Consider the following 14749-nt stretch of genomic DNA (forward strand, 5'->3'; position numbering starts at 1 on the left):
AAAGGCAAATAGGTACTGGGGGTTGTAGAGGGCAGCCCAGGGGTAGGCAAAGGCAGCAGGTCCAAACCCAACCTTGACGATGATGAGTGGCTTATACTGCAGTCTGCCCCAGGGAGCAGGGGCTAGTTGGTGACTGGCAGTGGCCTTATTCTGAGGCAAGGTGGGGATAGTGGGTGGAGGTTTCCCGGTGAGGGGAGACCAAAAGAGAAAGGGATTACTGCCAGGGGGCAGCACCCCAGATAAAGGGGCACCGGGTCCTGGGAGGGACATGGAGGCCAAGAGGCAGTGGGACACCGGCCTGCAGAGGGCGCTTCCGGAGCTGCAACGAGCTAATTCCCATGGACGACCAGCAGGAGGCGCCGCAGGGGTGAGTCCGACTCCTTACATGAAGATATTGAACAAAACTGGCCCAGGACCGACCCTTGGGGCACTCCGCTTGATACCGGCTGCCAACTAGACGTGGAGCCATTGATCACTACCCGTTGAGCCCAACGACCTAGCCAGCTTTCTGTCCACCTTATAGTCCATTCATCCAGCCCATACTTCTTTAACTTGCCGGCAGGAATACTGTGGGAGACAGTATCAAAAGCTTTGCTAAAGTCAAGGAATAACACGTCCACTGCTTTCCCCTCATCCACAGAGCCAGTTATCTCATCATAGAAGGCAACTAGGTTAGTCAGGCATGACTTGCCCTTGGTGAATCCATGCTGACTGTTCCTGATCACTGCATCAGAATTGATTCCTTGAGGACCTGCTCCATGATTTTTCCAGGGACTGAGGTGAGGCTGACTGGCCTGTAGTTCCCCGGATTCTCCTCCTTCCCTTTTTTTAAAGATGGGCACTACATTAGCCTTTTTCCAGTCATCCGGGACCTCCCCCGATCGCCATGAGTTTTCAAAGATAATGGCCAATGGCTCTGCAATCACATCCGCAATCCAGCCTAAGCACCAGTGTAGACAGTGCTATTGTAACCCACGCACCTTGTGGTGGTGCGGGGGAGGGGACAGACAGACAGACAGAGACTGCTCTACAGCCTTACTAAGAGCCAGTTTTTACCTTATGCAGTAGAGGCTCATGCACTAAGCTCCAAAGGCCCCAGGTTCGATCCCAGCCACCGACGACCAGAGTCTGTCAGTATTACACTATGCTGGTGAAAGAGCTTCTCACAGAGGTGGATTAACTGAACCGACAGAAGAACCTCTCTCCCTTCAGCTAAGAGGGTCTTCATTAAAGCGCTACAGCTGCATCGATGCAGCATTTTAAGCCTAGATCTGCCCTTAGATTTATGTTCAACTTTTGTCCTAAGGTGGAAGCAATAGATTATCCTCCCATCCCCTTCGGCTAAATCTGCATACTGTGTTTTGCCTCTGAGAAATTTGTGCCTGAAGTGCAAGCTAGGTATGGCTGAGCCTCTCTAGGAAATAGTTAACTTTTGGAGAGCACTCTGCAAAATCAGGATTTTTCCTGCTGGGCTCTGGCCTGCTAAGTGATCATTGTATTGCTGCCACTGGAGACTGCTGCTGCCATCAGAAATGTAAAATAGAACTCCCAGCTGAATGGAGAATCCATTCTCTTTATCCGTGTCCCTATGCTTCTGGTGCAGATTGCACCATTCAATGCACTTGTACAGGCTGCTCCAGATTAATTTGGAATGTTTGTTTTCATTTTAATGAAATAGCCAGCCTAGCACTCTAGTGGCAGCGCTATCATAGGGGAATCAGGATTCCCTTTGGAGAAAGCCCGTGCATCATTCTGCAGTGACTCTGGAACTCCCTGTCACAGATTGTAGCATAGTTTACACCCAGATCTTTGCTGGGAGAAGAGTTCAGAGCATTTAAGAGAGGAAATAGAGCTTGGTAAACGGGAAGCTGCTGAATGATTCTGAATGATTCGGCAGATTGATTTTTTTTTTTCTTCCTTCACTTGGTCAAAACTCAAACAAAGGCAAAATGTGGCCACTTTGCTGCCTGGGCCCAATATCTGTCTTAATAAATAAATTAATGGAGATATCCCATCTCCTAGAACTGGAAGGGACCTTGAAAGGTCATTGAGTCCAGCCCCCTGCTTTCACTAGCAGGACCAAGTACTGATTTTGCCCCAGATCCCTAAGTGGCCCCCTCAAGGATTGAATTCACAACCCTGGGTTTAGCAGGCCAATGCTCAAACCACTGAGCTATCCCTCCCCCCATTCCACCTGAGCAGACTTTTCAAAAGGAGACAATGCTGTTACTCCTGACTTCCCCCCCCCTCCCATTTTACCTAGATCTCTCACCAAGTTAGTTTATTTTACTGATTCTTGAGAACTCAGAACAGCTTTTGTTACATCTTTTGGGGACTTGCTGCTAAGCATCAGCATCTATGTTTCGGTCCCTGAGACTAAGATTGTTGCAAATGAGAGAAAATAATGAGGTGTTTTCAGTGACTTCAAAATCCTACATATCCACAGGATAGTCAGGATTTCTTTATTTTTAAAGCACCATGGAGACTGCTCAACAGTCACTAAAATAACCTTGCAATTACTTTAATGGCTAAAACAGATCAGAGTTTGGATTTTTACTATTCACATATATCGTACCAAAGAAACGTTTAAGCATAGTTCTTTTTATAGGTTTCTAAAACACTCTGCCATCTCTTAATATTTCTTTCTGTTTCAAATGCATTGTTGGCAGGATACAGTATGTGGGGGGTGCAGTGACACTGAATTTACAAAGATACATTCCAGTGTTCACAGGCATGATTCATAATCCTATGGGTAGATATGGATGTGGCAGGTTGTAATACTTCTGCATGAGACTTTCATTCTCCTTCAACATGATGAATTGCTTTGTTTTTGTTACTGGATTAAATAGACCATGAAGGTTGGTGTAAGAACACATACATCCAAGCGTTGTCCTACACGTCCTTGTATAGTGCACAACCCCGTTGCACTCCAGCTGAGGCTACGGGTGAGGTTCTGTGTTGTGCATCTGAGAGGTGCCGCACTGAACATGTAGCCTAAAGGGAGGCGGGGCTAAGGTAACTGTAAATCACCTTTTTGTGCCTTCCCAACTCTGCTGCTCTGGGAGCCAACGTGGCCCCTAGTGTAAATGAGATGATCGTCCGTGGCTACTAAACTACATCAACCTGTCCCCAGCTGCCTGTGGGGAGAGGTGCTGCCCAAAATCTCCATGGTGCTATGTACTGTGGCCCCACCCCGATGCCTGCCATGACCCCTGCATCAGTGCTTGGGTGGGGGCTAGGGTGACCAGGTGTCCGGTTTCGACCGGAACACCCGGTCAAAAAGGGACCCTGATGGCTCTGGTCAGCATTGCTGACCAGGCCATTAAAAGTCTGGTGGCCAGTGCTGTGGAGCTAAGACAGGCTACTCCCCCTACCTGTGATGGCTCCACGCTGCGCCCTGGAAGGGGCCAGCAGGTCCGGCTCCTAGGCGGTGGGGAGGGGCACAGGGCTCCATGCGCTGTCCCCACCCCGAGCACTGGCTCCGCACTCCCATTGGCTGGGAACTGCAGCCAATGGCAGCTGCAGTGGCGGTGCCTGCAGGCGAGAGCAGTGCGCAGAGCCGCCTGCCATGCCTCCACCTAGGAGCTGAACCTGCTGCTGGCCGCTTCTGGGGCGCAGCACGGAGTCAGGACAGGCACGAAGCTTGCCTTAGTCCCCCCGCTGCGCTGCTGACCAAGAATCATCGGAAGTAAGCCCATGCCCAACCCCCCTACCCCAGCCCTAAGCCCTTCCCCAAACCTGGAGCCCTCTCCTGCACCCCAAACCTCTCATCCCCCACCCTACCCCAGAGCCTGCACCCTCAGCCTAGAGCCCGTACCCCCTCCTGCACCCCAACCCTCTGCCCCAGCACAGAGTCCCCTCCCATATCCTGCACCCCTGTGCCCCACCCCCCAGCCTGGAGCCCCCTCCTGAACTCCAAACCCCTCATCCCCGGCCCCACCCCAGAGCCCCCATCCGGAGCCCTCATCTCCTTCCACACCCCAACGCTCTGCCCTAGCCTGGAGCCCCCTCCCGCACCCTGAACCCCTAATTTCTGGCCCCACCCTGGAGCCCGCACCCCCAGTTAAAGGCCTCACCCCCTCTTGCACCCCAGCCCAGTGAAAGTGAGTGAGGGTGGTGGACAGCGAGCCACCGAGGGAGGGGAAATGTAGTGAGCGGGGGGTAGGGCCTCGGGGAAGGGGACGATGTCTGGGGAAGGGGCGGGATTAGGGTGTTCGGTTTTGTGCAATTAGAATTTGGCAATCCTAGTGGGGGCCCTCAGCAGACAGTCCATGGCTGTTTACCTCTGACATAGGGAAGGAGGTATTCTTCCCTGTCAGAATCTGTGGCTTTTTAAGCCCCTTTTATTCAGAGTACAGGAGCTGGAACAGGGGTGAGAGTCTTGTGTGGTGTGTGGGCACAAGTCAAGTTAAACGTTAAGGTTAAATACCATAAAAAGGGCAGGATTTGGGTGCTTTACTGGAGATGGCATGGTTTGTCCTTAATGTGCTGGCAGGTTTGGTGAGCTCCTTTCTCCTGCTCTGACGCTGACTTTTGTCTTTGGGGATAGCAGGCGCTTGTACACTTTGATACTCTGCCAACTATTTCCCAGCTGTGATTGCACATGCTTCTCCTCCCACCTATCTTTGAAGGCAGTGAGCTCCAGAAGGGTCCATACAAATGCATGAGGCCTGCATGATAGCTCTTTTGAATTTTCTCCAAAAAATTGTGCGTTTCTGAGAAATGGTAGTTGCTTGCTACCAAAGTGGCTTCCAAATGGGGCCCATGTGGATTTGCCAAAGCTGTTTAAACAGAGAGTGGTTTCCAGGCATGCTGACCCCCACAGAGAGGTCAATTCTGCAGTGACTGGTGCAGTGTGGGATAGTAATGGGAGGACTGTTCACTTATATAAGGAGTAGGATGCATCCACTGGAGCTAAATTGATTTAACTGCCACCAAAATAGAGTTGTGGCATTTGCAAAATGGCTTCATTAAATAAATGCAAATCCAGTGATCTTGCAATGGGAGATGTGTGTGAACACATGCCAGCTCCCACCAAAATAAGGAGAACTATACTAACTTCTGTGTGGAGACCAGGCCTTATTCCTCTGCGCTAAACGGAATAAAGGCTCAAATCTCCTGCTTGCTTCCTTGCTCAGAAACATAATCTATCTCCCACAGTATTCTTGCCAGCAAGTTAAAAAAGTATGGATTGGATGAATGGACTATAAGGTGGCTAGAAAGCTGGCTAGATTGTTGGGCTCAAGGGATAGTGATCAATGGCTCGATGTCTAGTTGGCAGCTGGTATCAAGTGAAGTGCCCCAAGGGTCGGTCCTGGGGCTGGTTTTGTTCAACATCTTCATTAATGATCTGGATGATGGGATGGATTGCACCCTCAGCAAGTTCGCAGATGACACTAAGCTGGGGGGAGAGGTAGATACGCTGGAGGGTAGGGATAGGGTCCAGAGTGACCTAGACAAATTGGAGGATTGGGCCAAAAGAAATCTGATGAGGTTCAACAAGGACAAGTGCAGAGTCCTGCACTTAGGAAGGAAGAATCCCATGCACTGCTACAGGCTGAGGACCAATTGGCTAAGCAGCAGTTCTGCAGAAAAGGACCTCGGGATTACAGTGGACGAGAAGCTGGATATGAGTCAGCAGTATGCCCTCGTTGCCAAGAAGGCTAACGGCATATTGGGCTGCATTAGTAGGAGCATTGCCAGCAGATCAAGGGAAGTGATTATTCCCCTCTATTTGGCACCAGTGAGGCCACATTTGGAGCATTGCGTCCAGTTTTGGGCCCCCCACTCCAAGAAGGATGTGGACAAATTGGAGAGAGTCCAGTGGAGGGCAACGAAAATGATCAGGGGGCTGGAGCACATGACTTACGAGGAGAGGCTGAGAGAACTGGGCTTGTTTAGTCTGCAGAAGAGAAGAGTGAGGGGAGATTTGATAGCAGCCTTCAACTACCTGAAGGGGGGTTCCAAAGAGGATGGAGCTCGGCTGTTCTCAGTGGTGGCAGGTGACAGAAGAAGGAGCAATGATCTCAAGTTGCAGTGCGGGAGGTTTAGGTTGGATATTAGGAAACACTATTTCACTCGGAGGGTGGTGAAGCACTGGAATGGGTTACCTAGGGAGGTGGTGGAATCTCCATCCTTAGAGGTTTTTAAGGCCTGGATTGACAAAGCCCTGGCTGGGATGATTTAGTTGGTGTTGGTCCTGCTTTGAGCAGGGAGTTGGACTAGATGACCTCCTGAGGTCTCTTCCAACCCTAATCTTCTATGATTCTATCCCAGGTATAATGGCCCGATGCAAAGCCCAGTCAGTGGAAAGATTCCTGTTGATTTTGGTGGGCTTTGGATCAAGCTCTTAAAAAGGGGAAGAGGGTGGGTGTCTGAAGAAACAAAAACTTAAGCCTCTTCATGCTAATCAGCATTTAGCTTTGTGTCCCCAGGCTAGATCTTACTCCAGCTAATAGGCAGGAATAATTTGGCAGTCATACAACATTTACTCTCATTGATTCAGAGTTGGATTTCCTGTGCTCATCATCTTTTATCTTGCACTATTCATTTGTACTATGCAGGGTCAAATCCAGTATGCATATCTACTGCAGACACCAACTTGTACTGCGCTGTTAGCTGTTTTGATGTGAAAGTATTACACCTATTACTACACTTAGTGCACAGCACACTTTGTATCCAGGAGATGTAATAACTGCCTTCTTTTAGGTTCTTAAATCAAGCTATGCAGCTCTACAATGCAACAGTCGTTGTGCCAATTAACTTTGTGTTCTTCACAACCAGCGCCATCATTGCAGGTTTGTTTTTACTTTTTATCCAAACAAAAGCTCTTTCTAAATAGCAAGATTGAATTCTCTTCTTTGAATCAGGAATGCAAACAAGTCACTTTTATCTTCAGGGAGAGATCTTTATATAATATGACAGGTGTATATTTTGAAAATGATCATAAGTTCAGAACTTTGAAATAAAATTAAATGCCATCAGATTCTAGCTTTTCCAGTACAATACAGCCATGTACAGTTTATTCTGCTTTACTGGCTTATTAGGTACTGTCATTTGTATTAGCCTCCTCTGGAAGTACCATAAATGTGTTTATCATGTGTACATTGGCGTCTCCATATCCTAGCTGGTAAAGTAATTTTAATAGTGTGGCAAGCTACTCAAATGACAGACAGCTGTGTTTTGTAGTAGTTTGTGTATTATATTTCAGAAGGCTGCATTCTAGGTTAAGGGAAGGAAATAAAATACTCCAAAGGCCTTTAATCCTTATAACGTTTTATTCTGGGTGAGAACTTTGAACTTGCTCTCATTAAAAAGAGACTGAAAATCTTGGAAATTGTCTGCACTGAAAGAACAAGAGAGGAGAGAAAGACGATGACGTCTACACTGAAAAAAAATTCTGCCGCACTGAGTCTCTGAGCCCGGGTCAATTGACTTGGGGGGAGGGATAGCTCAGTGGTTTGAGCATTGGCCTGCTAAACCCAGCGTTGTAAGCTCAATCCTTGAGGGGGGCCATTTAGGGAATGGGGGTGTTTTGTTTTTTTTTTAAAAAACTGTCTGGGGATTTGTCCTGCTTTGAGCAGAGGATTGGACTAGATGATCTCCTGAGGTCCCTTCCAACCCTAATATTCTATGATTCTATGACTCAGACTTAGAAAGCAACAGAGGGTCCTGTGGCACCTTGACTCAGACTTGTGGGGCTAAAAATAGCAGTGTGGACATTCAGGCTGGATCTGGAACCCAGGCTTTGAAACCTGGCCAAGGGGTTGGGGCTCCAGCCCGGTTAGGAATATCTGTACTACTATTTTAAGCCCCGCAGCATGAGCCCAAATCTGTTGACCCGGGCTCTAAGACTCAGATTTTTATTTTTTTTAGGGCTGTCAATCAATTGCAGTTAACTCAAATGATTAACTCAAAACAAATTAACTCAATTAAAAAAAATAATTGCAATTAATCTGAGTTTTAATCGCACTGTTAAACAATAATAGAATGCCAATTTACATTTATTATAAATATTTTGGATTTTTTTCTACATTTTAAAATATATTGATTTCCATTACAACACAGAACACAAAGTGTACAGTGCTCCCTTTATATTATTATTTTTTATTACAAATATTTTCACTGTAAAAAAGATAAAAGAAATAGTATTTTTTAATTCACCTCATACAAGTACTGTAGTGCAATCTCTTTATCATGAAAGAGCAACTTACAAATGTAGATTTTTTTGATTACATAACTGCACTCAAAAACAAAGCAATGTAAAACTTTAGAGTTGACATGTCTACATTTGTAAGTTGCACTTTCATGATAAAGAGATTGACTACAGTATTTATATGAGGTGAATTGAAAAATACTATTTCTTTTGTTTATCTTTTTTACAGTGCAAATATTTGTAATTAATAATAATACAAAGTGTACAGTGCTCACTTTGTATTCTGTGATGTAATGGAAATCAATATATTTGAAAATGTAGAAAACATGCAAAAATATATAAATAAATGGTATTCTATTATTGATTAACAGTGCGATTAAAACTGCGATTAATAATAATTATTTTTAATCATTTGAAGCCCTAATTGTTTATGTATTTATTTAATTTATTGTAGTATAAATGTACCTAAAGATCCTGTTTCAGCAATAAGCCAAAATTATACAGCTATAATATTTATGACCGATTTTAACGTACACAGGGGCAGTCCTGTCATTGGTCTGCAGGAAATTTAATATTCAGAACTTCCATTAATGGTAAAGGGAGTTCCATGAAGATTGCCTCAGCAGCTGTGTTAGAACAGACCTGCACTTTGTGACCGAGAGGAGACATTGGCCAAAAGGGCTTGCACTGGAGTAACCATATGGAGAGTTTGGTCTTGTGCCTACTTTTTTTAAAGGCCACATCCTTATTCAGGATCATCTATATCAGTGGTTCTCAAACTTTTTTTTTTTTTTTTGCGGACCACTTGAAAATTGCTGAGGGTCTTGGCGGACCACTTAATGATCTTTCCAAATGTTGTTTGTACCATTAGCTAACTATTGTAAAGCGCTTTGGATAAAAGGGCTATATAAAAAAGCTTAATAGTAATTAACTTTTTTTCTTCTACAAATAAAAGCACACAACTCATATTTTAATATCGGTAGTCTTACCTTTCTAATGCGATGGATGTGCCCTCTCTCCCCTGCCACAGCAGTCCCCAAGCTGGGGCTGGGAAGGAGGGCGGGGGGGTCTCTCCCTCTCTCCCCTGCTGCGGCAGCCCCACAATATGAACTGACATAAAGTTAGATGGGTGGCCCTTCATTCTCTCATGTGCAGCCGCCCAGGCGCGCACCTTACAGGGAACTATCTGTGGACCACCTGAATGGAGCTTGCGGATCACTGGTGGTCCACGAACCAGTTTGAATACCTCTGATCTATATACAAATCTGCACCTGTTTATTTAAACGAGCTAAAATGGTGCAAGCCCCTATGTGGCTTAAGAGAAACTTATTGCCATTTTAAATGTGTTCCTAATTGTCTAAGCTAAACCCAAATAAACCTGATTTAATCTGAAGTAAGAGTGTCCACAGAGCCTTTTGTACTTAACTTTATTGGTTTAAAACAACACATTTAGTTAAATTGCTGCAACTCTGCATGTAGACAAGCCCTCAGTCTGAGTCTGACCTGAATAAACACTGTGTAAGGACCTCTGTGTAATTCAACAAGGTTTCATTCTTTAAAAATATCTTTTACACTTAACAAGGGTTTTCAGTTGTTGGCAATATAAAATGTGACTATACTGAACAATTAACAACACAAGCAAGAAGTCCAAACCTGGTAGAGTGAGATCTTATCTTATCAAGATATATGCAATTACTATTATCTAAAAAAAAGGCATAGATACTGAATATGGGCATATAATATGAACCCACTCAAAATTTGTATTGACGTATTTGGGATTTTTTTCCACTTGATCATAACCTACCTTCTGACCCTGTCATCGGTAATTCACATCACTTGGAATTTGTTCAAGATCTGCATTTCTTGTTTCTGTCACATTCTAGGGGTCATATTTTATCAGGAATTCCAAGGTGCAGCTTTGCTGAGTGTGTTCATGTTTCTATTCGGGTAAGTGTATTTACTGAAAATCTGTAACAAAGTTTGTATCGAAACAGCAGTTACCTTTCCAAACAACTTTTCCTTTTCTCCTGAAGAAGAAACCTATTTCATTGCAATGTGTTAGGGAGCAGCTGTTATAGTAGGATAAAAAACATTACAAAGGCTAATATTTGTGTTTTGTTATAAGGGCCTGCTTTTGAATCCAAACCTGTGAGAATATTAATATTTGCCATTTGTGAGCCCCTATCTCTCCCACTTTCCCCAATGGAATGAAAAGCTAACATTACATGTTCCCTTTGTAAATGAGACAAATCATTGGCTGTTTTCCATCAATGATCGCATTGTGGAGTATGTACTGATTAGTGCTAGAAAAGTCCCTCCCTCCATGTTATCTTCTACCTGCTGTTCTCTGCTGCTACTAGCCATGGGCAATACTGTTAGTTAATCACACAGAAGGCACCATGCTCACTTTAGTAACCTCCTGTTGCCTTTGGATAGGAAGGGACAATCTGTCTGTTGGTGATTATAGATCCTGTCATGCTAAATAAGTGGTAGCAGTAAATGCTTGAAGGGCAGCCTACCCGTCATACAGCCAAGTGAAACAGAAGCAGCCACAGATTCCTCAGGAGTTGCCAGTACAGTAAAGGCTCAGGTGATAGGTGAGAGATCATTGTTGATGGGAATGGGATACTTAACACACAAGTGGAAGAACAGTTCCCAAAATTCTTAATCAGATGCCAGGCCCTAATATAGTCAAACAAACACAACTGACAATTGTATGTGACCACTCCCACTGGAGGTAGGACTGAGCGGCCCCATAGAACTATTTAATGGTTTGTGTGACTGACAGTGTTTGTAGTGAAAGTGGTAGAAAATGAAGATAAGCAAATTAAATGCACACACTTGGCAGGCGTGAAGTTGATGTTGTGTACAGCCTTAGAGGGACAGAAGACACTTACCAAGCAGTTGAAAATCACTGCCGGCCAGAAGCCTGGTTCTGAGACACAAAAGTCAAATGAGCGAAACACAGGCCTGTCTAGACTAGAGTTTTTGGTTGTGTTGTAACTTGAGTTAACTAATAATCAATTTAACTGTAAATGTTAGTCTAGATACTCCACAAACAATTGTTCCAGGATGCAAATGTGTTTTCCTTGCTGTGGCTCAGTTTGGGGCTCAGCTCAGCTTCCTCACATCAGTTCCTTTGAAGTCAGTGAGATTAGGTGTGTGAGTAAGGCAAACAGCCTTTGAAAACCCACAGGAATCCATAAGCTGCCAAGGGATTGTCGAGAGCATAATTTGGTCCCCAGAACCTTTGTTACCTTCTCAAACCGTACTCCCAGTTAAGAGCCCAGCCTGACATTGGGTCTGTCTACACAGCAAAGAAAAACCTCAGGGCTGTTTCATTGCTGTGTAGACGTCTGGGCTCAGACTAGAGCCCGGCCTCTAGGATCCTGCGGGGTAGAGGGTCCCAGAGCTCAGGCTCCAGCCTGAGCTTGGAATCCTACACAGCAATGAAATAGCCCCACAGACTGAGCCATGCGAGCCTGAGTCGGCTGGCATGGGCCAGCCATGTTTTTTTATTTGCTGTTTAGACAGACCCATTGAGCCCTGGATGAGTTTGCTGGGCTGCCAGTCATGAAAAACGAATTCTCTTTACTTGTAAACTGAGCAGCTCAGATATGGAAGCTGTTGAGAGAGAAACATGGATACCCAGGACCAGGGCCAGCTTTAAGCCGATTTGGCCGATTCCCCGGAATGGGGCCCCGCGCCTAAGAGGGCCCCGCAACGTCCGGGGCTGCCGGCAGAGCGGAAAAAACAACAACAACCGCATCCTGCTTCTCCCCCCTCCCTCCAGCGCTTGCGCCGCCATACAGCTGATCAGCGCAAGCCTGGGAGGGAGGGGTGAGGAGGAGGAATGCAGCATGCTTGGGGAAGAGGCGGGGCCAGGGCATGGATTTCTGGAGGGATCCAATGGGGCAGGGAGGGGTGGAGTTGGGGGGGGGGGCGCGAGACAATTCACGACCCGGTGTGGGGCCCCGCACCTGCTAAAGCCGGCCCTGCCCAGGACAAGACCCACACTTCAAATGCAATGAGCTGCTTCTAACCTTATTTTCACAATGCCTTTGTAGGTGTCTTCTGTCATTTCTTGGCGTGTTTGTAATCACACGAAATCGAGAAGAGGAGCATTTGCAAGTTCCTTATATTGATTGTGGACACATCCCTGGTAAGCATGGTTTTGGACGTTCTTTGTCAAATATTTGCCAATCATCTATGTTTAAAAGTCTAAAAGCATCAGGTAATGGAGTGGGGAATGAATGGAGAGAATTGAAGCAGAAATATCCTCCTATCATATTTAATAAACATACTTCTTTCTTCATTTCTATTCCTATTTCCAATTGATTTTTTTCAAAGACTTTCTTAAATTGTTTCTTAACTGTTTCCACAGCCTATCAAAGGAAAACAAAAGGCGTCTAGACTGAGGAGCCTTTAACAGAAAAATAATGGATTGGCAGGATTGTGATTTTTTTCATTGAGTTTTTTTTGTTTCCCACAGGAAAAAAAGAGATTGACAAAATACAGCCGGATTCAAACAGCTTATCCTACGGCACTTTGCATGATGAAGATGACTGGACGAGTGCTCAGAGCTAAGAGCAGCTTCAATTCCAGTTAACAAGAGGAACTCTCTATTCATTGACATCATATTCATCACCCCATGTTGATTGCATATATTCAGTGTGTGTGTCATGTTCTTTTATGTTGAGAACCCTTAGTGTTATTTAAGTATCCTTAAGTATCCCCTGCCTATCACAAATGTGTTACGATGAGCAAGGAGGGCTATTAAGCTAGTAACCATTAAATGGAGCTGGACATTTTCCTGGTAAAATACCTCTTACCGGTGGTTTAGGGTCAGGTTTTTAAAGGTATTTAGATGTCTAAAGATGCAACTAGCCACATAGTGGGATTTTCAAAAGCACCCATTTCACCTGCCTGCATTTATAGGTGCTTAATTCCTTTAAAAATCAGTCATCAAAATATAGTGTGTTTCTATGTAAGCATCCGTTGGGAGAAATCCTGCTTACCTTATTCATACAGCTAGTCCCATTACCTTCAAAGGAACTACACATGTGAGTAAGGTGAGTGGGATTTGTTCCAATACATAAATATGGATGCATACACATGATATGTAATTTATGTTGAGATACGGTAAAAGGCTTGGCAGCATAAATTCCTCCAAAGGAGTCCTCTGGGAGGGGAGCTTGTCTCTGTCCTGCTGGATTGGAGCAGCAAGCAGCTATTTCAATACAATCCGTTCTGAGCCTTACCCCCTCTGTCTTCATTAGAAAATATATGTTTTTGGTGGGGATTTTGAAGAGGGTACACACTATTCCAATAGAGAAATGGGAAGCCAACCTTCCACTGCTGTTGTATTTTGAATAGGCCCGGCTGGGGAAAAAGTGAGTTCAATATATGGGGCCCAGTCCACGAAAATGTTGTGTGGGTAAAAGAATCAGAATCACGAAGGATAAGCCACTGGGCTAAAATATATCTTTTTCCTTCCTAAAAAGACTTCCCTGCATTAAGCTAGAGAGCTAGTACTGGCAGCAGCTGTGGTCATGCAGACAGAGTTTGGGGCTTTGAATCAGAAAGTCGTAATCCTAATGTAGCTGCTGACTCACAGGAGAAAGTTACTTATGGCCATAGGGAGCTACACAGCCTCAGTTTCTGCTTCTGTCTGATAATACTGATCTACCTCATGGGCATGTTGTGAGGATTAGATGGGTGCTTTGGGGGGAAAGAAGAAGCACTTTATAAGTGTTCAGGGTTACTATTTGAACCTTGTACAAAATACTTTTGCTGTTTTTAAAGTGCATGTCATATATCATGCAGCTAGCTTCAATGGGGTCTGCTGAATGATGCCTCCTTTAAACACAATATTTTTGTAATCAGTATTTTTATTTTAGAAGAGATCCAGTCAAAGTGACTTCCGTAGTTTAACACTGTGATTTGTTTATAAGACATGTTGAAGTACCTAGAGAATGGTACATTTTGCTATACATTAATCTCCCTACATCCAAGATTTATGGCATTTTATTATTTATGATTTAAGCTTTTGCAAATTGGGATAGAGCCATGTACCCATGGATTCAATACCACCCTCCCCCACTTTTCTATTAAAGTTTGAGGAAACCACCCATCTATATCTCTCAGATGCCCAATGAGTCTTCCAGCAAAAACAGGAAAGACTAGACTTTACATTACTGATCAATCTACGGTAAAAATGCAGATTTTTTTTAACACACCCTAAAGAATCAAAAGGGCACTAACTGAATTTTTCTTTCCTTTGTAGCTCAACTTTAAGCACCCTTTTTACCTGTCAAGTGAAAGTGTGTGCTAAAGATGGAAATAAGATGTCTATAACTTTGATTGCTATTATTTCCTAGAAATATTATTTTTTTAAGTATTGGCAGCAGATACCGCTCAGAAATTTGTTTCCACAATTTGGGAGGGGTGAAGGAGGAAATTCTCCCAGGATTTTCTAGTGACAGTTGGAAATTAGATGCAAAATCTCTGGGTAAATCCATTATTTATTTTAAAAGTACTGTAATTCTGTGTGACACGTCACCTCCTTCTGACGATTTAATAAAAAATGAAATG

General features: G+C 44.5%; 1 protein-coding gene across 1 annotated transcript in view; it reads left to right on the plus strand.

Annotated features, from left to right (window-relative positions):
• The window catches only part of NIPAL2 (NIPA like domain containing 2), a 65061-nt gene extending 52319 nt beyond the window's left edge, over nucleotides 1–12742 (plus strand). The window contains exons 8-11 of the mRNA XM_065399528.1: nucleotides 6709–6797; nucleotides 10039–10102; nucleotides 12223–12317; nucleotides 12648–12742. Of these exons, the coding sequence (XP_065255600.1) occupies nucleotides 6709–6797; nucleotides 10039–10102; nucleotides 12223–12317; nucleotides 12648–12742 (343 nt within the window). The remainder of the gene's footprint in view (nucleotides 1–6708; nucleotides 6798–10038; nucleotides 10103–12222; nucleotides 12318–12647) is intronic.
• The last annotated feature ends 2007 nt before the right edge of the window (nucleotides 12743–14749 follow it).

This window comes from Emys orbicularis, chromosome 2 (genome assembly GCF_028017835.1).
Source record: "Emys orbicularis isolate rEmyOrb1 chromosome 2, rEmyOrb1.hap1, whole genome shotgun sequence".
Classification (NCBI taxonomy): domain Eukaryota; kingdom Metazoa; phylum Chordata; order Testudines; family Emydidae; genus Emys; species Emys orbicularis.